General features: G+C 35.5%; 1 protein-coding gene across 8 annotated transcripts; it reads left to right on the forward strand.

Moving 5' to 3' along the window:
- Positions 1 to 994: 994 nt before the first annotated feature.
- LOC114278620 (binding protein) lies at positions 995 to 26,734 on the forward strand. Of its 8 annotated transcripts, none has more exons than XM_028220706.2 (34): positions 1,010 to 1,332; positions 5,591 to 5,794; positions 5,906 to 6,087; positions 7,176 to 7,302; positions 7,461 to 7,679; positions 8,118 to 8,334; positions 8,411 to 8,556; positions 8,693 to 8,838; positions 9,304 to 9,453; positions 9,584 to 9,632; positions 9,719 to 9,910; positions 9,992 to 10,174; positions 10,765 to 10,919; positions 10,998 to 11,124; positions 11,229 to 11,378; positions 11,456 to 11,515; positions 11,767 to 11,903; positions 12,030 to 12,147; positions 12,295 to 12,429; positions 12,534 to 12,733; positions 14,434 to 14,517; positions 14,913 to 15,069; positions 15,189 to 15,335; positions 19,530 to 19,610; positions 19,733 to 20,374; positions 20,449 to 20,589; positions 22,293 to 22,372; positions 23,953 to 24,004; positions 24,150 to 24,236; positions 24,349 to 24,386; positions 24,515 to 24,577; positions 24,659 to 24,819; positions 25,859 to 26,232; positions 26,327 to 26,734. In XM_028220706.2, exons 1-34 carry the CDS (start codon positions 1,237 to 1,239, stop codon positions 26,369 to 26,371), a joined length of 5,145 nt encoding a protein of 1,714 aa, XP_028076507.2. In that variant the 5' UTR covers positions 1,010 to 1,236; the 3' UTR covers positions 26,372 to 26,734. The 8 variants fall into 8 exon arrangements, with proteins under 8 accessions (XP_082743312.1, XP_028076507.2, XP_082743308.1 ...); XM_082887182.1 differs by having other exon boundaries at positions 25,862 to 26,232; XM_028220707.2 differs by having other exon boundaries at positions 20,479 to 20,589.

A 26,734-nucleotide genomic window follows, 5' to 3' on the forward strand; every position in this document is an offset into this window, starting at 1 on the left:
CATGCCAAAATCCTATATATATCAATAATGGATCCTCTCAATACCCAACACGATTGATCGCTAAGTCTTATAGTCAAGACACCGTGTACAATTTATTAAGGGAATATGTATAAGTTGGTTGGATTAAATATCCATAGTTAGTTGCCCTTTTTTTTTCAAGTGGCTATGGATCACATGGAAGAGAAAGCACTATTACCGAATCCAAATTTCTTATTTAATACTGGAATGAGTATGCTATTGTTGAAATTTGTGGTGGAACTAGAAGAGGATGGTGTTGTTGGGCCGTCGATAATGGGGGCTAGCTAGGAGAGAAAAGGGGGAGCAAACTGATAGGGTGGGTTTGTGTTGCATGGGAGGTGTACAGGAAATGGTTGATATGTTTTCTTTATTTTCTAAAAATTCATTAGATGTCATCATACCATTCACTATCCGTAAAAGAGATGTTTCATGACTCCATCGTTAATAAGTTAATCCCATCCTATTATTTAGTAAACAATTCATAATGATAAAATAGTCTTTTGAGCATTTTGGCTTCTTCATAATATTCCAAACAAAAATATGATTCAATAGAATAGTTATTTTTTAACATCTAATCCCATAACTAAATAAACATGGAGTGTAAATCATTTTCAACTAAATAATCTAGAGACTATGTATGTCGAGATTAACAGTTCGATGGATTATGACCTCCTCTTATCCAGTCTGTACAAACAAACATAGGCTAAGAATAACAATTTTCAAATTCTATATATAATGTTTTGTATATCCTATAAATAAATAAATAAATAAATATGTCTAATAATTGATTTTTTCTCTTTTAACGTAGGAAAATGACCCTTTTTAGTAGAACTTATTTTCAATTTATTTTAATTTTTAACTTAATTTAAATTATTTTGATGTGTTTAGTTCAATTTAATAATACAACTTATAATTTTTTTTATTAGTCAAAAATTAACTTATTTAAAAAAAAAAAGAGAAAAAAAAATAGAAAAAAAAAAGAAAAAGTACAGGAGCGAGAAAGCAAAATCCCATCATCAGCGAAAGTTAAAAAGAAATCTAGGGATATATATATATATAGCGCTGAAGTCGAGAGTATTCCGCTTAATTTCGCTTCACTTGTTCGAAACCCCCCAAAATCTCTCTTTCTCTGTCTCTCTCTCTCTCTCTCTCTCTCTGTCTCTTCAACCAGATGGTGCTCTGAGACAGAGCACGTGTAGCTCCTAAACCAACACAACCATGGCGCAACAAAAGCTCCCACAGCTTCTCAAAGACCTCGGATCGAAGCTAGAGAACCCTCCCTCCACTAAAGACGCGCTCGTCAAGCTCTTAAAGGTAAGCATTTCTCTTTTTCAGTTTTCTTCATCAGCAATTTTTCGTTACGTTTTGCTATATACCCATTGTTTCGTTTTGTTTAGACCCTTTTTTTGGTTCGAATTGTTTTCATGCTCGTAAATCTGATTTTGGGGGGCCAAATTCTTGGTTTTGCTGGAAAGCTTGTGGAATTTGAGGTGAATTAGGGTTCATTGACATGCTAGACTGCTGCTTTGAATTTTTTTTTCCTCAAACAACAAGAGAGGAAAGTTTTGGAATTGGTAGCGTTTCCTTTTTGTATTTCATTATTTTCTAGAACGAGACAATGAAAAAATATAATTTTTTTTTTTTTTGGCCTGTTTATTTTCGACAGAAAATAGTACCGGAATATTTTCCGGGAATTTTTGACTTTACTCAATTCTGACATTTGGGGTGACCATTGGTTTAATTGTAAAACTTTGACCTAATAAGCTTGAGATTATAGGTTCAAGCCACGGGAACTGCGTTGTGCACTGTATCAAAAGTTAGGTGTGGGCGCAATCTTTCTCTTCTCAAACCCACATTAATAAGCTTGAGGTTATGGGTTCAAGTCACGGGCAACTGCGTTGTGCACTGTACCGAAAGTTAGGCGTGGCCATAATCTTTCACTTCCCAAGCACACATTAATGAGCTAGAGGTTATGGGTTCAAGTCATGGGCAACTGCGTTGTGTCCTGTACCAAAAGTTAGGTGTGGGCCCAATCTTTTTCTTTCCAAACACACATTAATTAATGTGTACTAATTGGGGGTTGTTTTTACTCAATTCTGACATTCTAATGTAGGGATAATTGTCTTCTACTCCCTTTGTGGAAAATCAATTTTTCTCTTTGAATTTGAGAATTCAATTTTTTTTTTTCTTGGGGAAAACTTGAAGATTGAGCAAATTTCTGTACAAATAATTTGAGTTAGATGGAAGCCTGTGGTTGAGAATTTCGTTTTCAAGGTCTGAAGTTGAATTTGTTTCCTCCGGTTTGGTAAGAGAAGAAAGATTGAGAAACTGATGAGGGATTTTCTCTGGGAAGGGTGTGATGAGGGTAAAGGTGTTCATTTGGTTAGGTGGGAGATTGTTTCTCTTTCTAGGGCAAAAGGTGGCTTGGCTATAGAAAACATCGTTGCTAGGAATATTGCTTTCTTGGGCAAGTGGTTGTGGAGATTTCCTCTTGAAAGTGAATCGTTATGGTGTTCAGTTATTAAAAGCAAGTATGGAGTTCAATCCAATGGTAGGGGTTCTAATGTGGTTAATAGAGGCAATTGTCGTTCACTGTGGAAATCCATTTCTCGTTTGTATCTTCTTTTGTTTAATTTTTTTTTTCCATTCAGAGTGGGGAATGGGGAGAATGTTCGGTTTTGGGCGGATGTTTGGCTAGGGGATATTTCGTTTGCTAGATCTTTTCCCTTTCTTTACAGGTTGGCTCGTTCTCCAAATGTGTCAATAGTGTCGGTGGCTTGCTCTTCTATGGCACCCATCTCTTGGAATTTTGATTTCTTTAGAAACTTGAATGATAGGGAGGCGGGGGAGTTGACATCTTTGTTGGTAGTGCTCGAGGGGGTTTCTCTTTCTTCGTCTTGTGATAGTAGGGTGTGGAATCTTGTTTCTTCAGGAATTTTTTCATGTAAATCATTTTTTGATGAGATTATTGATAATCTCTCGGTTCTCTTGTTCCCTTTTCATAAGTAAATTTGGAAAGCGGGTGTCCCTCATAAAGTGAAGTTTTTCTTGTAGTCTTTGGCTCAAAAGGGTGTTACAACTAATGATGTTTTTCAGCGAAGAAGGCCTAATCACTCTCTAGGCCCTCAATGATGTGTGATGTGCAAGAGAAATTTGGAGGTAGCGGATCACCTTTTTCTTCATTGCCCGGTGGCTTCTGTATTATGGCAGCACCTTTTCAGTTTATGTGATGTGCAATGGGTTGCTCCACGGGAGTGTATGCATATGCTTATTATTAGGTTTGACGGGTTTGGGAGTACCAAGAAAGCCAAAACAATGTGGAGAAGCATTGTTTTTGCCATTTTCTGAGTTATATGGTTGGAGAGAAATGCTTGAATCTTTGAAGGCAAGGAAGTAAGTGTAGAGGCTTTGTGGGATAGGGCGGAATATTTGGTCTCATTTTGGGCATTTGTATCTCCTCCTTTTAAAAGAGTCCCTTTGTTTTTGATGTCTAGGGATTGGGCTACTGTTTGCCATCCTTAGGGTTACGAGTTTTGCGATTTTGTTTTGCTTTTTCTTCTTCTCTTTTTCTTTCTTTGTATGAGGATTTCCTGTCCTCTTTCTCTTTTCTGTTTTAATAACACTTTTTTGGAAAAAGAGTAGGTTGAGGTTGAGGCATATGAATAAATGAGATGCTGAGGATTTTTGAGTGGAAGAGGTTTGTTTATTGTTTTATTCTGAAATTGGCAGCTGAAGCCTGTAGTCATTTGGGAATTTCCAAAGAGGAATAATAAACAAGAGTAGTGGCCTTTTTGTTGGGAATTCTGTTCGATTAAGCAGTAATATAATGTGTGGTGGAATTGCTCATAAACTAGGTTTAGTAATTTAATAACATGTACATAGAACACTGACATTGTGGTAGTAACAGTACTGGCATCAGAAATCAACTGGGTTCCAAATCACATTGTCTGTGTGGATTGAGGAGTCAATCAACAGGTCTGCTTAAGATAAATAAACACCACAGCTAAAACAAACTACTTGAACTATGCATGTTTGAAGTCCTTGATGATGATGCATAAGTGAATTTCAAATTATAGAGGAAGCAAGTTTTCTGGTCTTTAAGGGAAAGATCCTCATATGGGTGGATTGCGAATTTTTATCAAGTGGGGTGAAATTTATATAGAATCATGGGTGAAATTTATATAGAATCATGGGTGAAATTGTTTCCTAATAACTACCAAAAGAAGTTAATAATAAAAACTTAAATATTTGTTGATAAGATACAAATGTTTAAATTATGTTATTTTTATTCACTCTATTATTTTAATATTGAAAAGGAGGTTAGATTTGTAGGCAAAAAGCGAAATGTGTTGTTTACCAATGTACTAATGACATATCATTTGGCATGCAACTTTTAGTATAGCGTTAATAAAGAATGGGGTGGATCACTAAATCAGTGGGGCATACTGTGAGTTTTACAACCTAAATAAGGGCTTTGTTTGGGAAGTTGGCTATTTTGGTTGGCTATTTTAGCTGGCTATTTTAGCCTAGCTAAAATAGTTGTGTTTGGTAAGTTGGTTGGCTTTTTCTTGTAGTTGATTTGATGGTTGTAAGAGAAAAAGTGAAATGATTATGGTTGAATGTGACATTTTATTTTATTGACTATTTTAGCCTATTTTGTCTTTTAATGGGTTATTTTAGCCCAATCCTCTTCCCAAACACCCCCAAGATAAATAAATACACAGCCACAAAACAGTGAATTTTATGGAAGTTCAGTGGGGGCAAATGCCTCAGTCATCCCTTCTTGCATCCACCTATGGAGGGTGATGGATGAGCAGGTAACCAGTTTAATCTCTTCCTACGAAGTGGTCTGCACTTGCAAGTGTTTATTTTCCCATCTGTAGTGGAGGCACTGGACTGTTCACTTGCATCCACATATGGACTGTTCACTTCTAGGTAATGTAATTTAATATTATGCTTCTTTTGTTTGGGTGGAAAACAGAAAATGTTTTCTGTGTTATCTGGTGTTTGGTACAATGAAAAATGAAAGTCAACGGAAAGCAAAAGTCAACGGAAGACATTTTTCATGGTCAATGGAAAGCAAACTTATTTGGGCAGAAAACGTTTTCTGGACCAAAATTTTACCTCTCACCACCCCACCACCACCACCACTCTCACCTCTACCACCATGGCTACTGCCACCATCACCGCCGCCGTCGCCCCACCACCATGCCACCACCTCCACCTGCACCACCACCACCAATCATAGAAAAAATATTTTATTCGAAAATTTTTTTCTGGAAAAAGTTTTCTGTAGAAAATGTTTTCCATTAGAAAATGTTTTCTGCCCACACAAACGGAGCGTTAGTGGAGACACTGGAAAAATTGATAGAAACATAATATTGGACCCCCTGGAAAAAGAAAATTACCTTATTTTATCGATTGAATTGGTAAGATGCTGATTCTTTTTGTGCTTACACTACAATTATGGACCACTATACTTTGATATTTCTTTAGTTTCGTAAGGTCAACTGATATGAAATTTCATCTGGTCGGTATATTATAATTTAAAAACACCTTATATGTCATGCAGCAAGCTGCAACATGCCTTTCTGAATTGGATCAATCACCAACAAAGTCAATATTGGAGTCCATGAAGCCTTTTTTAAATGCAATTGTCAAAACAGAACTGCTAAAGCATCAAGATAGGGAAGTCAAGCTTCTTGTTGCAACCAATGTTTGTGAGATAACTCGGATTACTGCACCTGAAGCTCCTTATAGTGATGATGTTTTAAAGGTACATTTATATTTTGAAGATCAAATAGTAAATAGAATTGGTGCATGTGGTTTGTATATAATCCTTAGCTTGTTCTCTACTTCATCCCCGTAATATCTGGATCATCTACAGGACATTTTTCATTTGATTGTCAGTACCTTTACTGGGTTAAGTGATACCAGTGGTCCATCTTTTGGAAGGAGAGTATTCATATTGGAGACTCTTGCAAGATATAGGTCGTGTGTGGTGATGTTGGATCTTGAATGCGATGATCTAGTCAACCAAATGTTCAGTACATTTTTGTCTGTTACCAGGTTTGTTTTTGTTCCATCACAGTTTTCATAATTAGTTATGAGGAATGCACTTTTTGAGCCAACAATACTACCTTATCCTTTCTTTTCTTTTTTTCCTTCTTTTTTTGGTCAGATGTTGCTCGTTTCTTTTTATCAATTTATTTGTTGTTATATTTATTTAATAATGTAATTAATGTGTTCATATTTTTGCTACTTTTCAAGCATATGTGAATGGTGATTAGGGTGGGTGCGTTTATTGCCTTAATTCATGAGTTTGGCTCAAGTCTATTGGTTCATAACTTGAATCTGCTTGATGGGATCTGATGATAATCTGATAAAAGTCCATCTTTGGCAGATTTATTTTGTTTTTGAGATTGGAATCACACTTAAGATGTAATACATTTTGATATGTCATTTATATTTGTATTAGAAATATTAAATATATTGCCAATGTTGATGAACATAGCTCGTAATTTCCTGATTTCTCTTGAACCAAATTCCCATCTTTGAGTTTTTTTGATTAGAATTGAAGTCATAGTTCTTTGGATCCAGAGAGTGGATTGATTTTGGATCCTGGTATGTCTAATTGGATAAAACTTGGATATTACCTGACCTACACCAAACTTATCGGTTGGTCTCTTTTGATTGTCAGTAACATGGTGGAAGAATTTTGACAATTAGGATTAATAGAAAATTTTCTGATGTAATTAAAAACTAGGAGACATATCAATTCATTAGGGTCAAACTCCTTAGTATTGAACCTGGGGCATTATGTGGGACACATGTTGGAAAAATAAATATTTTATTCAATGACACAAAGTGAGAGATGGAAATCCAGAGTGGGTCCTCACTTAATCCAATGGTATTCGAATAATCACTTTGTTTCTTCATAATAACTGCCAATAATCAGTATCCACATTGAATAGTTTTACTATTGGGGTTTTTCAGCGGATATCTTGGACAACGATTCTACTTTTAACTTTATGTCATGTTATAACTGCGAGGATGGGTAGGGTGTTTTGCATCAAGACTCTTGTTGGTAAATGTGCTTTTGCTGTGAGCTTTCTTCTGAATTTAGTAACTTACACTTTGTAACTTCCACAATGCAGTGACGATCATCCAGAAAGTGTTCTAAACTCAATGCAAACAATCATGGTTGTTCTCTTAGAAGAGAGTGAAGATGTCCGGGACGAACTTCTACTTTCTTTACTGTCTGTTTTAGGCCGGAATAAGAGTGTAAGCCCTTCTTCTGCATGTGTATTTGCAGCTCTTCATATTCTTGTTTGTTAGGAGGCCGTCGTTGGCTAACAATTACCTTGCTTGCTTGCATGATATTAAGTTTATTTAATCACAACTTCTGCAACTAATTGTTTTTCTGGGATTTGTCATACTAGGATGTTGCAATGGCTGCAAGGAAGCTTGCTATGAATGTTATTGAGCATTGTTCTGTGAAACTTGAGCCTGGCGTAAGGCAGTTTCTTATATCATCAATGTCAGGGGATAGCAAGTCTTTAAATGGTCAAATTGATTACCATGAAATAATCTATGATGTCTATCGTTGTGCTCCTCAGATCTTATCGGGCGTTGTCCCATTCCTGACAGGAGAGCTACTGGTAATCACACAATTTGTTGCTTACTTTTTTTTTTGTCCTCTGTAAGTAAATGTTGTTCTACTACTTAGAATATTTCTTGTAAATCTGTTCATCCTGATATAATATTGAAATTATGTCATGAATGAGCATATCATAAAAAATTGTGACCTATTCCTTCTCATTCAACACTTGGTTAAAAGTTCAGGACCAACGCACATAAATTAAACATAATTTTCAATCTTTATTCTGTTCATTTTGTGGCATGATGAAATGTTTCCACCTTTGCTATTTTTTTTATTTTTTTGTTTTTGAATACTTACGTCCTAACATCACCTGAAGTTTACTTACGTGTTCTTCAATAATTTCATGAAGAAGTTAATGTTATTTTCATACCATAAGTTTAGAACTTGTTGAATTTTGATGAACAATTTCTTAGTTTTCAAGTTTGAACATCTACAGACAGATCAATTAGACATTCGTTTAAAAGCGGTGAGGTTAGTTGGTGACCTTTTTGCTCTGCCGGACTCTGCTATGTCTCAAACATTTCAGCCAATTTTTTCGGAGTTTTTGAAGAGGTTGACTGATAGAGTAGTTGAGGTTAGAATGTCTGTCCTTGAACGTGCGAAGATTTGTCTTCTGTCAAATCCTTTCAGAGCAGAAGCTTCTCAAGTTATCTGTAAGAGTTCTTGATTTTTTGTCAATTCATTTACATATGTAATCTTTTGATTTTAATCTGGATGAACATTTTCTAGCTGCCCTCTGTGACCGGCTGTTGGACTATGATGAAAATGTTCGTAAACAAGTCGTTGCTGTAATTTGCGATGTGGCTTGCAATGCCCTAACTTCCATTCCTGTTGAATCTGTAAAGCTTGTTGCAGAACGCCTCCGAGACAAATCTGTACATTTATACCTTCCCTTCTTTCTGTTTGTGTTTCTTTTTATTTTAGACTATTCAGTGATTGTTTTGCCTAATTTTTTTGTGTGGGTTATTTGTTTTGCCTAATATTGTATTTATTAACTTGACATGTATCCAGCTACTTGTTAAAAAATATACCATGGAGAGGCTGGCTGAGATATACAGGGTCTTTTGCTTGAGCCAATCCAATGGCTCAACTAAAACTGATGATTTTGATTGGATTCCTGGAAAGATATTGAGATGCTTCTATGACAAAGATTTCAGGTATATTATTTTGCTTTGCTGGTTGCAAACAATTATTTTTTTATAGCTTTTCATAGACAAATGTGTATGAATTTGTTCTTTTTATGTACAAAATAAATATGGATCACATCCTCCTACTATATGTATCGCTGGAGAGAGATTTTCTTTTCTTCCTTTTTTGCGGGTAGGTGGGTAGGTGGGCTCTGTGGTTTTTGTTCAAAGAAAAAGATATAGTTTTACTAAGGAGGCAAAAGAGGCTTGTGAATAAGGTAAGCCAAAAATCTACATCATATAACAAACTACAACTAAAGGGATTCTCCCAACTTAGGGTTGTTTGCAAGTCAAGCTGCAAAACTGCTAGAGTGGCTCTAGGAAGATCTTTTTGTTGTCAGAAGCAAAGCTTCTTGAATTGAATAAGAAGCCAGGGCATCTGTTAGAATTAACTTATTGAACAATATGATTGAGATACTTTGATCTGTTGTGCAGATCAGACACAATTGAGCCCATCTTGTGCGGGTCCCTGTTCCCAATTGAATTCTCAGTCAAGCAAAAGGTTGGAAATTGGGTAAGACTCTTCTCAGGATTTGACAAAGTTGAGGTTAAGGCTCTTGAGAAGATCCTGGAGCAGAAGCAAAGGTTCGTATGGAGGCTTGGTTTTGACATCCAGTTTTCAGATATGGTTTTGTAGACCACCCTACGTATTTAATTTTATGTATTCAATGATTATTTCTGCTGACTTTCGGCAGATTTTTGTTGTGGATTGCAGGTTACAACAAGAGATGCAGAGATATCTTTCTCTTAGGCAGATGCATCAGGTTTGCAATATCTGTATGTTCAATTGCTTATTCCTGGAAGGAAGAAGAAGGAAATGCTAATCCTAACCATTCTCATCCAAATGCAGGAAAATGATGCTCCGGAGTTCCAAAAAAAGATACTGTTTTGCTTCCGGATTATGTCTCGCTGTTTTACTGATCCTGCAAAGGCCGAGGACTATTTTCAGATTCTCGATCAGTTAAAAGATGCTAACATATGGAAGATCTTGATAATTCTACTTGATCCAAATACTAGCTCTCACCAAGCTTGTAGTTCTCAGGTAAGCAAATAAATCTGAATACAACTAAATTCCATCTTTTGTCTATGAGATGATTTTATAGACATTGATATCCTTTTGCAGGATGATTTGCTTAAGATTCTTGGCGAGAAACATCGACTTTATGATTTTCTTAGCTCACTCTCTCTGAAATGTTCATATGTACTTTTCAACAAGGAGCATGTGAAAGAAATCCTTTTGGAGGCTGACTTGCGGAAATCGGCTGGAAATACACAACTTACTCTGGCTTGCATGAATATTCTAGTGGTAAAACATTCTTTTCCTCTAGATGCTATTTTGAAGTGGTTGATTGTGTTATATAGACATTATCTTTTGCTGGTTTGTAGGATTTGATCAATTTTGTTGAGCCTATCATGGTGATACACAAGAAATTTTATGAATCAATGCACATGCGCTCATGCCTACAGATACATGCATGAATGGGGTACATGTAATGATGTGTGGATAAGGGTTATTTTCTTGGCAGAATCTGACTGTAAGAAAACTGATTAGATGGCTGACTATGTCCATTTGCAAATTAAAACTAACTGATGCAAGTGTTTGCAGTATAATTGTGAGTCATGCTTCTACAGTGGTACTGGTACTTTGTCAGTTATCATCTCTTCATTCGATTATAATGCTCACTCTAAAAGCCGTGGTCACCTTATAATTCCATTTTTTATCTCAATTTTAGGTATTCTCTTTGGTTGGTATCATAGTTGTCCATCGGCTTTTTGTATCTTGAACATTTTCCATTCTCCAGTCAGAAAACTGCAGAACCGAAAAAAAAGAAAGAAGAAAGAAGAAAGAAACATGTTACAATTTGTTTTTTAATATTTGCTTATGATGAATTACAGATTCTTGCATGCTTCAGCCCTTTGCTGCTTAGTGGGATTGAAAAAGATTTGGTACATTTTCTTAAAGATGATAATGAAGTGATTAAAGAAGGTGTTTTGCATGTTCTAGCGAAGGCTGGTGGAACCATTCGAGAACAACTGGGAGTTTCATCCAGGTGCAACTATGGTAACTGTTGATTTCAATTATTCAAATTCCTTGTGTATGAGTTTCTTAGTTTTTCTTTTACTTGCAGTTCATTAGACCTTATACTGGAAAAGATATGTTTAGAGGGTAGTCGAAGGCAGGCAAAGTATGCAGTACATGCCCTAGCAGCAATAACGAAGGATGATGGGCTGATGTCGCTCTCTGTCTTGTACAAGGTTTGGTTTCATTTATAGTTCATCCCCTGTGGACTATTCTAATCATGTCTTTCTCTCCTTTGAAGGTGACTATAATTGAGATACGTTTCTTGCACTATGTGCAGAGGCTTGTCAATATGCTGGAGGAAAAGACACATTTACCTGCTGTACTACAATCTCTGGGATGCATAGCACAGACTGCAATGTCAGTTTTTGAAACAAGAGAGAGTGAACTTGAACGATTCATAAAAACAAATATTCTGGAGTGCAGTAATGTATGCCTTCGAAAATATGTTAGACTTCTGTAGTTTATCATGTGTTCATGATTTTAAACTGTGCTTTTCTGTTTCAGATAGTGGAAGATAATGCAAAAGAATGTTGGGATGACAGAAGCAAACTTTGTTCATTGAAGGTCATTTTGCAGTGTTGTATACATTTATAGCTTTTGAATTCTAAGATTTGTTTAAGCAATTAAATATGAAATCGGACAAAATGCTGTTTAGCAACTCATCCAGTATTTTGCTTGATGCTATTCTTTTCCCATGTTTGTGTCCTTGCCAAAATAAATAAATAAGTGATGATTTTTCTGTGTTTTCTTTAATAATTTAACACATTAAGAAACCCATTATGCATTATGATGCCCCCCTTCATTTTGTTCTGCAGATCTTTGGCATTAAAACATTGGTCAAGAGTTACTTGCCTGTCAAAGATGCTCACCTTCGTCTTGGGATTGATGGCTTATTTGAAATCCTTAAAAACATACTTTCTTTTGGAGAGATCACAGAAAAGATTGAATCGAGGTAAGGAGTTTGAATTTTTTATGGCACAGGGATTGACAACATGCATCAATTTTGCTTGATGAGTTGAAGTCTTTCTTGTTCCATAAGAGGGTTATGATTTCTATATGGGCTCTTTCCATTTTGCAGTCTTGTTGATAAGGCTCATTTGAGGCTTGCGGCAGCGAAGGCGGTTCTTCGCCTATCAAAGCACTGGGATCATAAGATACATGTTGATCTCTTTTATCTAACCTTGAGAACATTGGAGGTGGAGTTCTTTGTTGACTAAAGCTTGTTTCAGAAAAGTATCTTGAATTTGTTGTGCTGTTATCCACTTGTAAATGATTCTTTTATTCTTACCCTTACTGGAAAACAGTTTACTGAAGCTTTTTCTTCCTTCTCTCGTGGCATACAGATCAGTTTCCCACAAGCTAAGAAGCAATTTTTGAACAAAGTTCATCAATATATAAAGGAACGGCTTTTAGATCCAAAATACGCTTGTGCCTTCTTATTTGATATAACTGGATCCCAGAAGCCAGATTTTGAGGAGGTATATGATGCCATCTTCAATCTCCTTGTTACATTCAAGCTACTTTTTTTCTTGCTGCATTAGTTCAGTTTTGTATTTATGCATCTATCCAATTTATTTGACAGGATAAACACAATCTAAGTGATATTATTCAGATGTGTCAGCAAGGGAAGGCACGTCAACTTGCTTTGCAGAGTGATGCGAATTCCTCAGTGGTTTATCCGGAGTACATACTCCCATACTTGGTCTATGCTCTTTCTCATCATTCTTCATGTCCAAATGTTGATGAATGCAGAGATGTCAAGGCATTTGAACCGGTATACAGGTATACATATATCTGGTTTCACTTCTTTAAAAAAAAAAATGTACAAAAGCATGTAGGCACACAAATGTAAGAGAAATATAAAATGGGAAAAAACAGTAATGTGACTGTTCTTTCTTATTTTTTGAAGTAATAAAATGTTAGTGTGGAAGGTTTAAATCATTATCATCATCAATTAGAACTTTGTATTGGTGTCTTCAATCCATTATTGTGTCAGAATCTTTTAAGACTACTGCATATATAGGTTTCCTCCCATTTCTTTCCCAAGCTTCCAAGCTTCTAAATGTTGCCCGAGTGCCGAATTTGTTTCTTCTTCTTCTTCTTCTTCTTCTTCTTCTTCTTCTTCTTATTTTGCTTTTGCAATGCTCTTACTGGAAAAGAAAATTGTTGTATTGTTTTTATTTCTATATATTACCTACCAAAAAAAAAAAAAAAAAAAAAAATTCGCATTGATTTATGTATTTTCTTATTGTGGAGTAGTGAACTTGAGAACATGTACACATGGTGTTGTAACCAACTAGGGCCACCATGACTCTCATAAGGGTTTAGTCCCAAGGGGGAGGTCATGGGTTCAACTCTTCCTAAGGGGGAGTTGAATTAGGAGGCAAGCACTTAGTGTTTTGCAAGGGTGGGGAGGCTAACTCCCATAGCGTGCTAATCTAACAACTGACTTTCGCCGATTAAAAAAAAAAAAAATGTAGTCATGATGTTGTGAATCATCTAGCGTAATATTGTCATGTGGGTATATATTTTAGGGTTGTATTTGTTTTCTATACCATCATTCTTCAACATTACGAATGGTTTGTTTTATGTATTATTTTTGTACAAGATATTGTTATATATTGTCCATTTGAAAGCTCTCATCTCAAACGACAATAAGGTAAAAAAGGAAAAAAAAGAAGATAGCCTCTTAGCACTTTAAAACTGAATACATGAAATGTAATAAAAGTAAAAATAATAGAGAAGTGAGGATTGAAAACATGAGATAACAAATAGTGAACATTTGTGGTACCTAGGTTCGATTATTAAGAAGGATGGTGAGGTTGGAGATGACGTGATTCATAAAATCAATGTAGGTTGGCTCAAGTGGAGGAGTGAGTCTAGCATATTATGTGATTGACGAATACTAACAAAATTGGTGTAGTTGAGATGGATGTGTGGTATGCCTATAAAAGCCAGAATTAGAAATGAATATATTCATAAAATGGTAGGAGTAGGACAAATTGGAGATAAGTTGAGGAAGAATTAACTAAGATGGTTTGTTCATGTACAACAAAGATCTATACATGTATAGGTAAGGAAGACTTACATGCTTACCATAAATGGAAATGTTAGGGAGAGGGGAGATTTAAACTGATACGTATTTAAACTGATATGTAGTAGTAAAAAAGGATATGTATTTATTTGATTTAACCAAGCATATAACCCCCCCTTTTTTTTTTGCTGATAAACCTTGAGCTAGCAGAATAATGAGAAAGGATTCATGTAGCCTATCTCACTTGTTTGGGACACAAGGCTTGGTTTGGTTTGGTTTATTCACAATTACTGAAAACATTCTAAGATATTTCAAGGGTAAATCACTCTTGGTGCGAGCGGGTAAAAGTGATCCATATTTTTACATTTTATTATTGTGTTATAGAGTTAGATGATGCTGAAATAATACTTTCCTTTCCGCTACTGTTTCGTCTTTGCTCCTTGAACAGTTACAACTCAGCATTCAACATCACCAAATGCCTGTTGATCAAAGTTGATCTATTCCTGTTACAAGACTTTGATTGGATTGTTTTGTGAGTACTTGTCTCCCTGTGTGTAAAATTGTTGTTCAAAGATAAAATGATGGGTAGAGCTTGTGATGATGTGGAATTTTCAGTATTCAAATTAAAATTAATTTTTAGATTTGACTTTTATGCTGGAGGACAGTTGTGTGGAGTATGAATGGTAGGGTAAGTTTCTTGGGAGTTTTTAAGTTATCTTTTAACATGTTGATTGTGTGCTTGAGGTTTGCCCCTTCTGGTATAGCATAGAGGTTGGACTATCACAGAAGTTAAGATGCAGATCTGGATGAATAATCCTAAAGCTGAGGACTTTATCCATAGCTTGCCATGATACTTAGTTGTGGATAGAGTTAATGATCTCAGTAACTGTTGCTTTCATTGTAATATGTTTCATTCAATATTTTCAGGCCATTGCACTTATTTCTTTCTATGCTTATGCATGGAGATGATGATGTCAAGTCAGAAGTAAGCATTAACAAGGGACAAGAGAGTATATCTATAATAGTTTCTATTTTTCACTGCATTAAGTGCTCAGAAGATGCTGCAGATCCAGCAAAGTCGAAGGTAGGGGTTATAATTTGTTAAGTCCATACTCTTTGTTGTGACTCAGGTTTTTTAGACAATAAGAGGGAAAAGCAGAGTTGCTCTCAATGGTTTTAAGATGTGATTAATTATGTTCGCAGAACTCGTATGCAATCTGTGACCTTGGCATGTCAATAACCAAACGCTTAGCTCAAAAAGAAGATGATCTTCAAGGATTAATTGTATCAGTGCCCCTCCCTCCAATGCTGTACAAACCACGTGAGAAGAAAGAAGGGGATGACCCTCTGGTATGTTTGTCAAAGCTCATTCACATTTGTTGACTGTATAAAATGCATTTAATGACTTGAGAGAAAAGAAAAACCTCTGGCTTACTACATTGATTTGGTTCAATATGATAAATCATAAAGTCGTAATATTATCTTGCAGATACAATGTCTTGGTATATCTTTTTTAATTTTGGAATTGTTCGATACTATACCATGATACCATTTAGTATTGTCTAAGTTTTCCATGGATTGCTCATTGGGAAGAAAGGAAGTTCTCTGTTTCCATTAACTATTAGACAATGTATTAAACTTCTGGTGCAACATAAAATGTGTATTTTATCTTTTCAAGTATATATGAAAATACTTTCTCTCCCTGCATCTTGCAAGTCAAGGTATGTCTCCTCTGTATTTCTACACCGTGACTGAAATACAACTTACTGGAGAAGTATACGTTTTTTACCCCCGAATGATTGGCTTGAAAACTTAAGCAAACTTAAGCGATTAGGGAAATGGCCAAACAATGGATATCAGGCTTTATGCAATTGTTCTGAAGTTATAAGTTGTTAAAGTGGTTGCAACTTGAGAATTTAGGTTGTGTGTGGCCTCCACCTTGGCTCATGAGTGGGCCAAATACATGCATATATTGTAATGATTAAATAGGTGGTGAGATTTGAGATCAGGATCTTCCTGTGTTGATACAATCGTAGCAACCAATCACTCTTAAGGCTTAAGCTGTTGGAGATGTTGTAACAAACCTTAGTTGCAGGAATCGTCCTAACAGGTGACGAATCTTCCTCTTAGAAAGAGACGTGTAGGAATCGCATTTCCGTAGAGAGAGAAACGCGATCCTAGCCAAGATGGGATCGTTGGTGAAGAGAGAGATAGAGGAGAGTGTGTGTGAAGGAAGAGAGTGAGAAGACAAACCTTCGTCGAACCTCCAGTCGTCTTTGCCCTCGCAATCTGCTCGCGATCGCCTTCGATCGTCATCGCCATGGCCATCGCGATCGTGCTCACCTCCTGCTTCTTCTTCTTCTTCTTCTTCTTCTTCTTCTCTCTCTCTCTCTCTCTCTCTCTCTCTTTCTTTCTTGTCGATCTGCGTCGTCTTCCCCCTCCCGTTTCTAACATATAATAAATATAATAAATAATATAATTTGTTATATAATGATAATAATATAATAATATAATAAATAATATAATTTGTTATATAAATAATATAATTTGTTATATAATAATATAATAAATCTAATTAAATCAAATATAATAAAAAAAAATCTAATAAGATTTATAAAATAAATCATTATTTTACTATTTTTTGTTATTTTACTATTTTTTAACATATTTTATTATTTTACTGTTTTTTATTTATAATATATATCAATTAAAAATTAAAAATATATATAAATAAATTAAAAATATTGTCTATAAAAATAATATCTAAGATAAAAATAATAAATATATTTAAAAATAATTATTTAACTCACCTTTATATAATAAATATATTTTAGAAATAACTATTAAAAATATATATATATATTATCGCTTCCCGAGGCGCTCCCAACCTAAGAAACTTCTATCAGCTCACGCTTTTCCGCTCCCGCTCCCGCTTCGTGCAACTAAGTAACAAACATTTTGGTTAATTACACTACATCCCCTCAACTATTAGTGAATATCATTTTTCCTCCTCATGTACGAATATCTACAGTTTAATCCCCGCTTCGCTATCAAAATGCAACCCTTTCCATCTCTCTAGAAGGGGGCATTTGTATGTTTTTTTATTTTTTATTTTTTATTAAATTTTATTTTATAGTTGAGGGGTCATTATATGGGTCCATAGATTTTTTTTTGGGTGTGTGTGTAATAGTTGAAGGGATCTTGGTGTAATAACAATAAATTGAGATAGGGGTCATAGCATAGGGCTCAAGTTGATTCTTTGCATGAAGTTTGAGTTCATTTAATGTAGTTTGGCAATTGACGTTCAACAAACACTCTTTTACTTGTAATCCAGTCTTACTTTGGGTTGTATGTAGCATAGTCTTGAGTCTATTTGTGTGAATCCCATTCATGGACATTAGATGCAAGCAACTCAGAGCATGCAATTAGTCATTGATAAGCCGACGAGGTTCGACAGCCAAAAATACAGAGGGTAAGGAACCAACACTTTGAGTGGTGTGGTTGTCCAACAGTGAAGTCATGTGTTGTGGATTTCAGAACCTGCTGTTGAAGTGCAGAGACTGTTCATTCATTGCTCAAGCAGTGAAGTGATGGCCCTGGTGGTCTATCTTGGTAGAGTAAGTGACGAAAGTGTGAAACTGCATAATTTCCAGGTCTGATTGCTTCATTTCTCTCTCCAGAGATGCAAAACAGTTACAGAACTTATCTAGAGAGTGAACTAGTCATTGCTTGGAGTTCAATTGGAGATCTATGGGTCTTAGAGAATGAATTGATCAACTGCAAGTCTTCATTTCTTTATCTCTACATCTATGGTGATGTCCTTTGTTGGATTTTAAATATAATTGTGAAGACCTTTGGTGGATTTTAGAGGTGCTGATTGGGTTGTAGATTCAGCACATTAGAGATTGATCCCAAGAGAGCAATGAATGTTGATTTGAAAGAGCCACTTGAGTTTGTAGAGTGTAGTTTCACCATGGATTGTAAGAAACTCTTGTAATTGCTCATGTTAGTTAGTGGATTGTTTTCTGGAATTGCGCCCGTGATTTTTTATCTCAATTGGAGGCTCTTTAATTGAGGTTTTTTCTCATTAGAATTGGATATTCCTCTTATGTGATGGGATTTGATTAAATTTTATGCAATTTTGTTAGATCTAGCTATGGTTTGTGCAATTGATAGATTGGCTTGATCATTTGATTTTTTAATTTATTGATTGGTTGAGTTGATCATCAAGTTTTGGGTGAATTGTGTAGTGGATCCATAATTGTGAATCAACCACATTGAGGGTTTTTCAAAGTCTTTCCATGTTTTTATGAAGAATTTCTTGTTTTAAAAAATCCCGAGACAAGTTTGTTTTTATGTTGTAGTGGGTCTATAGTTCAAGAGTATTTTGGCCGCTGTATCAATTGCTCTGAGCATCAGATGTCTTAATAATCTGATTCAACAGGTTCCAAACTGTTAATATATAAAAACATAGACCATATATATAAACAAAAGTTATATATAAAGTGAGTGAAAATGATTACATAAGCCTACGAGAAACGAGGACAAATCATGTCCAAGTGGGCAATGTGACACGGTAAACAATAAGCCTGTGTTGGGTTCATTGGAATGAAGGCTGGAATGGAATGATAATTTCATCATAATACTCTTTCCCATGTTTGATTTGGTAAAAAAAAAGGAATGTACATTGCAAATGGGATCACCATTCATCAATTTTGGAGAATGATCATTCTATTGAGAGGCCAAGGAATAAAAATTCCATTCCTGACCAAAATCATTCCAGCACCAAACACTACCTAAGGGGAGTGCTACCTAAAATGGTAGACCAAAAGTTGATGTGGGTTGTAGTATGAAAGACGACTGGGAAGATGAGAAAATAGCCAAAAAGCCACTAAAAAAGCCAAAAAACTAAAAAGCCATATAAAAAGTAAGATTCCTTCTTTTCTCTCCACTTTTTTCATAGTTTTTCGTAATAAGCCAAAAAGCCATTCCTAAACACTTTAATTTTTTTCACCTTATATTTCGGCCAAAAAGCCACTGAAAAAGCTACTTCCCAAACCAACCCTAAGGTTATAGCCCTCGATAAAGCAGAATAATGAAACAAAAATCATGTGGCCAACACCATACAGTTAGGATGAGTTTCGTTGAGTTGATTGAATATATTGAAATAACATGAATGGAGGAATTGATGGCTCATTATTGATATGTTCCTGAATATATATAACCACATGGCTCTTCATGCCTATTAAGATTAGACATTTAACATTAATAGTTGATAGATTGTCTATACTAAGTATATTCTGTAAAACGTTCAATCTTCTCCTCTAGATATTTGTTTCAATCCAAGTGGTAATGATTCTGTCTTGATCTCAAGACTCAAATCAGTATAATATGTTGAGGCATTGTTAATTTTATTGTATCTTGTCAGTTTTCAAATATCTTGTGGGTTTTCTTTGATTTGGATTTGGATCTGGATCTTTTGAACTTCTATTGTCAGTTATTGGTGTTATAGAAATTAATACTGTTGCATTTTCTTTTGGACAGGTCAGTGAGGGACAGACCTGGTTGGCTGAAGAGAATGTCTTGACTCATTTTGAATCACTCAAGTTAGAAGTTAACGGAATGGTATGTTAGAAGACTCATGTATTATTTCAACTGCATTGGGAATTGTAGTATTATTTATGCGTTTTACATGTTGGTTATTTTATTTAATTTTTTTCCTATTATATTTGCTTTGATAACATCAGATTCATCCAGAAGTTGTTGATGATGGGGTTCTGAAAGACAGTGAGACAGATGGAAATGATGTTCCTTTGGGAAAAATTATAAAACGCCTAAGAGCTAAGGGAACCAAGGCAAAAAAAATGGTGAAGAATGAATCTTTGCCAGCTGGAACGGAACATGAAGAAAACGTTGATATTCTAGAAATGGTCAGGGAAATAAATTTGGATAATCTGGGGACATCTAGCAAGTTTGAATCAAGCAATGGCCATGAATGCACTCCAAAAAATTTGAAAATTGATCAGAAGCACCAGAAGAGGAAAAAACTAGTGGCTGGTGAAACAACAAATTCTCCTGTACCCAAACGCCGAAGATCATCATCTGCTCAGGGTGCTTCAAAGGGTTTAAAGAGGACCTCAACTGATGATTTGCCTCAGGAAGAAGGGTCATCATCTGAATCCCCTGAAATAGATGAGGAACTTCATGTTGGTTCCGAGGATAAAATGTCTTTGCAAGAAAATGTTGTTGAACCTGCGGAATCAGATTTGTTGGTGTCATGTTTTAAGAAGAATTCAAACTCCTCGTCAAAACATAAAAGCAAAGATTCTAATAAAGATCATAATGATGAGGCACACAACATTGGTGAAATCGACGACTATGATGTGAAGGTGCTCTTTTTCACTGATGAAGTTGCTTTGAAAGCTACATGCATCTATGTTTTTACTAGTTGTTGATAGTACAGGATTGTATTTTTCTTCTTCAATTCCTGCAGAAGTCTAATCAGCTTGTGGAGACTGATAGTACAACAGCAATTACTAATTCCAAGTTTTCCTCGGGATCTTCAAAGAAACGAAAAAGAAGAAGCATTGCGGGATTGGCAAAGGTCAGTCTCTCCAGTCCTTCCATGTTATTTTAATCCAACATAGAGTGCTTTCCTGTCAATGCAGATTCTTGTGCTATCACACTGCTTTTATTTTTGGCTCATAGTTAATGTATAATGATGCCACCAACCTTGTGGTATGTTAGCAGCATGAGGTTGTGTCACATCTATTTCAGCTTTAGTTATATTTACTCGTTATGATGTGCTAAGAATTGCACAAAATTATGCGGCAAACTGGATATGCACAAGCAGTGCAAATAACATCTTTTATAATTATAATTTTGGTTTTTTCGTTCAGGCTAGTTGACAATTCATGGTTCCTTTTCCCTCAAGGGAAACTGTTCAGTTTCTCTTCCAAAAGGTTGTTGTGTGCCTTTAGCCTTTGCTAATGAGAAAGTTAAACTCTATGAAGGAAAAAAATATTTGAATAGAACCAAAGATAAACAAAAGAATGGAACCAAAGCTGTGACAAAAGCTGCAGGGTTGTTGACCTCCAGAGTTTTTTTTTTTTTATAATTTTTAATTTTTTAGTTCATTTTGTAATTAGGAATTTGGTATTCTTGTTTGTACTTTGCATATAGAAGATCTAACAGTGCTCAACCAAGTGGGTACAAAAAGAGCTTTAATATTGTACATAATATGTTTATCCTCAGGGATTGGAAGCTTTTCTTACCCATCTGTTGATGGTGGTGGAATAGCTTTAATTTCTTCTTCTCTACGTTGAATACTAATATATCTTTCCGACATCGCAATAATGTTGGCATTTGTATCATTATGGATAATGGTGTTTCTCTAATTGATTTCAGAAGACAAAACAAACATTAATGTAGCCTAACTAAATCACCAACAGAACAGCCAGCATGATCAGCTTCGTCCTTCACATTTGACTTGTCACTTGAATACAATGCCATTCTAGAATCTTTACGATAGAAACAAACTGAAACCCTAGGCAGCCAGAATGAGGATGGAACATTCCAAACTTGCTGGTGGCAGAGTCCTATAAAGTGGTCATATTGTACCCTTGCTGTTGTAATCAAAATTATTCCTAAAGAGGCAGAAATCCTATAATTTTGCTTCTTTTCCCACTTTTATAGGCTAGCCACTAAAATAATATTTTCATCATGGAAGAGATTTGCATGGGAGCTTCCCAAATCAAACCTACCATGAGGGAGTCCTGAGGATTGTCATAGACTCTCCAAGAAAGCACCCTGACATTGATCTTCTGAAGGCTATTGTTTATCCTTTTGCACTGTCTTATACATCTCTTTCATATCAACTGTCCTGTGATGTCAGATGTGTACTTCATCACATTGAACACCCCTCCTTGTGAGCGTTTGATTGAACCATGGGGCTGAATTGTTAAGAATGAGGCTTCAGGCTTTCAAAGAATACTCAATGATTCTATATGCGCATTTTTTCACTTGAGCCACATGACATGCTCTATCACAAGTGCATAGAGTTAGTAGTGATAACATGGATGTCTATTATTTCATGATGTAAACTCTGTTTCTAATGATTTGCACGTACAACATTATAATTTCAGTTTATTTTCAATTGCGGGAAGTGGCATGTGTTTTTGTTTTTAAATTATGGATGTGAGAACTTTCTGGTTTTCAAAATATTTCAAGGTTTTCTTACTTGCTAAGAATTTAGAATCAGAAACAGCATCATAAGCAATCACTTGACCTGCTACTTTGTTTCCTCAGTGCACATCAAAGAAAGGTGGAAGTGAGACAATGGACCTGATTGATTGCAGAATAAAAGTTTGGTGGCCAGTGGACAAGCGGTAAGTATTTTGTTGGTTTAGAGAACAAGATTGAGCCATTTTTCAACAAAATAAGAAAGAATAGGTGAGAAAGATAAAGTTGGAGCATGAGATATGTTGGTCTATGAAATCGGGAATCTCTATTATATTTAAATTTCTGATTTATTATGTATCCATCTTCTGTTTAAAATTAGACTCTGGATAATGTCCTCTCCTGGTAAAATTAGTTAGATTGAGAGGAGTCATATCCTTTCAGTCATAGGTTCAACACTTGAAAAAAATATTTTCAATAACACCAGTGTCCACAGGGCTGGCCATGGCTTAGTTTTGTTCTTCACTTGGATTGTGAAAATGATTTTTATTTTCTTGTACCCATGAACACAGAGACCCCTTACCAAATTCTTTTTTGGTTCAGTTTCATGAAAGTTTCCCGTTCTACTCCTCTGTTTAGGGCCATGGGTGGTCTGCTACTACTGGGAGTCTGCAACTTTTGATCAGTTTGTCACTGTTTTCTATGCCATCCATATTGGATTCTTTGGCATACATTAAAACTTCTCCTAATGCTGTGATTGAGCCATCTCAAATTGTTGACCTTGTTTATGACTCAATCAAGCTGCTCATAAGTTCTGTTCCATTCCTAATTGTGTCTTTCCTGCAAAGAAGCAAGGACACTCCCCTATATGTGACATATACACCTTTTCGGACACGGGCAGGTGTCAAACACTGGAGACATGCCCCAACTTCTGTTAATTTAGTTTTACCTGACATGTTGCTGACTTGGCGAGGACATGCCTTTATGAGAATCAGACTCACACTGGCCAAAAATGGAGCGGCCAAAAAAAAAAAAAAAAAAAACTTGATACATTCAGAATGAAAAAAAAAATGACTCTACACTAGCACATCCCAACGTGGGTGACTGCTGAACATGACTTCTGCCCAGCAGTGTGTACCCCAGGGCCAATGACCTCTGGCCAGAGGAGAAGGGTTTCTGGCATATTCTCCTTGGCCCTTGCTTGCATTGACCTCCCAGTCTTGTGGCCTTTGGCTGATGTTGCTTGGGTTGTCATGATGATTAAAAAATTATATATATTGGTACTGATCTCATGTTTGCTTTTTAGCTACCCTCTTTTGATTGCTTTGATGCCTGCCAATTTTCCGGCCAAATCAGTTTGTGGGCTGTCTGGAGATGGATCACATCTGGATGCAAGCCTCAAACCCATTCATCATTTTTTTTTATATTTATATATATATATAAATTTTTTATTTTTTATTTGTCGAACATGACATACAAAGAAAAAATGGGAAATCAAAATCAAAACATATATTTATAATTTCCAAATGTAAAAATCATATATATATATGTATATTGTCATGTCTCTACTGGTTTTATGCTTTTTGAAAATTGCCTTGTTAGCGTATATATATCCGTGTGCTAATAAATTATTCAAAAGCATACCCACATAATCTTGATCTAGGGAATGACAATCTTGATTGCCTTAGTAGTGTGTACTTTTTGTACATGTGGTTTGCACTCCAAAATCCTTGTGTGTATACGCTGCTACAAGAATTGTGTCTTGATGGTGTCTTGTTAAAATCAACAGGTTTTATGGAGGAGTAGTGAAGTCTTACGACTCTGAACATAAGAAATATGTGGTAAGTGTACCGTTCCATGTTCTATTTTTTATTCTAACACTTGTATTAGTCATGTTTTGGAGATAACTTTTTTATCACTAATGTAATAATTGTTATCTCGTATAGTTCTTTGACATAATTTTCTCTGATCAATTTTGTGTTAAAGGTATTGTATGATGATGGAGATGTGGAAGTGCTCCGTTTAGATAAAGAGCGCTGGGAGCTTGTTGACAATGGTCGCAAGCCTACAAAGGTTAACTTTCTAGTGTTTTCTATATTTGAATCTACAGAATTATAAATTCTATTGAAGCAATAAATTGGCCTTCAACTCTAACAATGTGTTTTTTTTACACCACCATTCACAGCGGTTAAAATCATCGAAAGGTCCATCTAAAAAAGGATTGTGAGTAATGCCTTCTAATTCATATCTGTAATCTACAAATTGTTTTGTGGGAATTAGATGTTTAAACGTGCAGAGGCTTGTGGCAGTATTGGTGCATGGATCTAATTTTATTTTATTTTATTTTGCAGATCGTCTGAGAAGAAAAAGAAGTCTTTGAGCGGTTCACATCAAAACAAACAATCAATTACAACGTGAGTTGGAGATTTCATTCCAACAGCAGTTAATTGAAAGTTTTCATTTTATTTACTCGTATAAATTGCGCTGAGTTGCAGATCTTCACCATCTAAAGTAAGAGGGAAAAGATCTCCAAGGAAGAATATGAAGCATGGACAAAAATGGGTGTCAAGGAGTGAAACTTCTCCCAGATTGCTTGAAGCTGAGATGTCAGACGCTGAACCTGCTGCATCATCCAAAGTTGACGATATGAACTCAGGTGAGAGGGTGTTGCACCATTTATTTATTTTAAATTGAAACTTTATTTGTCTAATGCATGCAGAAGTTTATTTTCAAGGGCTTCTTCTATCAACACACTTGTATCTAATCATGTAGTCTCTCGATATTAGGCAAAATATCAATCTATGCAATGCACTCATATACTCTGAATACAAAAATGCCTGTTGAAATATTTGTGTCGACGTGAGATTGGATCAAGAACGTCTACGAGGTTTCATTTTCATTATGATTTATTCTAAACATTTGCCATATAATAGTGTTAATACATTTTGATTATGTAATTCTGTCTAGATATATAACCTGTTTCATATACTAACCATTGAAGCTTCATTAATTTGTTTAGGACCGTGGAAATGTTAGTTGTGTATTGAAAGGGTAAGGAGTCTATGAAAATCAACTAAAACATTTTGTTTATAATGTGGGTGTTTGGGAAGTGCCTATTTTAGAGGTTTTTTGGCTTTTTGACTATTTTAGTAGGCTATTTTAGTTTTTGTGTTTGGGAAGATAGTATGGATTTTTATTTGAGTTAGTGTATTGAAAAATGTGTTGAAATGATGTTTGAAGTTAAATTGACAAATTTGTCCCTAACTTCACATTTTCCAAAATTAATTTGAAGGGATAAAATTGTAATTTAGCTACCTGTTACTGTGACAGTGGTAGGACTGTCACAGTGACAGCCCCTACTATATATATATATATATATATTTTTTTTAAAAAAAAAAACTTTTGGTTTAGGAGCTTTTAGGCTAACATTGTTTTTGTGGCTATTTTAGCCCCAAATATAGGTTCCCAAACACACTTATATGATGTGGTTTCCCAACTCAAAATAGGCAGTGACTGTCATAGAACAACTCATTGGCTGGGGAAAAGGTTGCTTGGTACATACTACATACTATTTTTTCTGCTACTAAAAAAGAAAAAATATTATTGCTCAGTTGAAGTGAAAAAAATGGATCTGGAAATATGTACTGTTTTCAGATTATATATATATATATCAAGACATCTATATATTTTTTTAGCAGGTTATTCAGAAGGGGAACGGATAGACGCAATAGAGAAGAGTTTAACGGGTGGGGAGGAATCTGACGAGGAGAAGTCCACTTCTGAAAGGAAACTAGCTGGAGATTTTGAGATTGGGCAAAGTGATGCAGAAGAATCCGAGGGGGAGATGCCTAATTCTGAAGAAAAAAGGATTAAGCAATTAGAAGAGAAGCAGCAAGATGAATCAGGGGAAGTAGGATCTATAGAGGAAGCAGATAAATCAGAGCAGTCAGATTCTGAAGCGACTGAAACAGATGACCACGAGAGTAATCCAGTGGATCCGAACAAATCCCGAGAAAAGACATCAGCTTCTGATTCTGCGGAAGAGGAGCTCTCCGATGATGAGCCTCTTGTACCCACCTACCTACCTAGCTTCTTAGTTTGCATTTAGCATTATAATTTTCATTATCTAGAAATAATCTAATTTAGCTTTTCATGAAATGCAGAGCATGTGGAAGAGCCGTGTGGGGAAGCCAGTCCAAGGAAAATAGGTTAACTCGGTGTGGCCATCATACAACTCGCACAAAATATACAAAGCTGCAGTGCAATTGGCTAATTTGATTTACTCTTATGTCAAGTTGTAGTCGGGTTCAACTGACACTGGGAGGAGATGATGAGGGCCATTTGGGACTGTGCTACACTAATAAGATACAAGGTGCAGTTGTGCTGGGTATATAGGGATAATTGTTTAATCTCATCATGTACAGCTATAATTAACAAACAGTGTAGCTCTACTCTTGTTTTCTTTTTAATTTTTTGTATTTTATTTGTCAGGTTAGCTTTTTCATAGATTGTAAATCCCTAACCTATCAAAGTGATATAATTGGCCTCTGCTTCAATGGTCTTTTTTTTCA

Source organism: Camellia sinensis, chromosome 9, assembly GCF_055761805.1.
Source record: "Camellia sinensis isolate YWXY chromosome 9, ASM5576180v1, whole genome shotgun sequence".
NCBI classification, from domain to species: domain Eukaryota; kingdom Viridiplantae; phylum Streptophyta; class Magnoliopsida; order Ericales; family Theaceae; genus Camellia; species Camellia sinensis.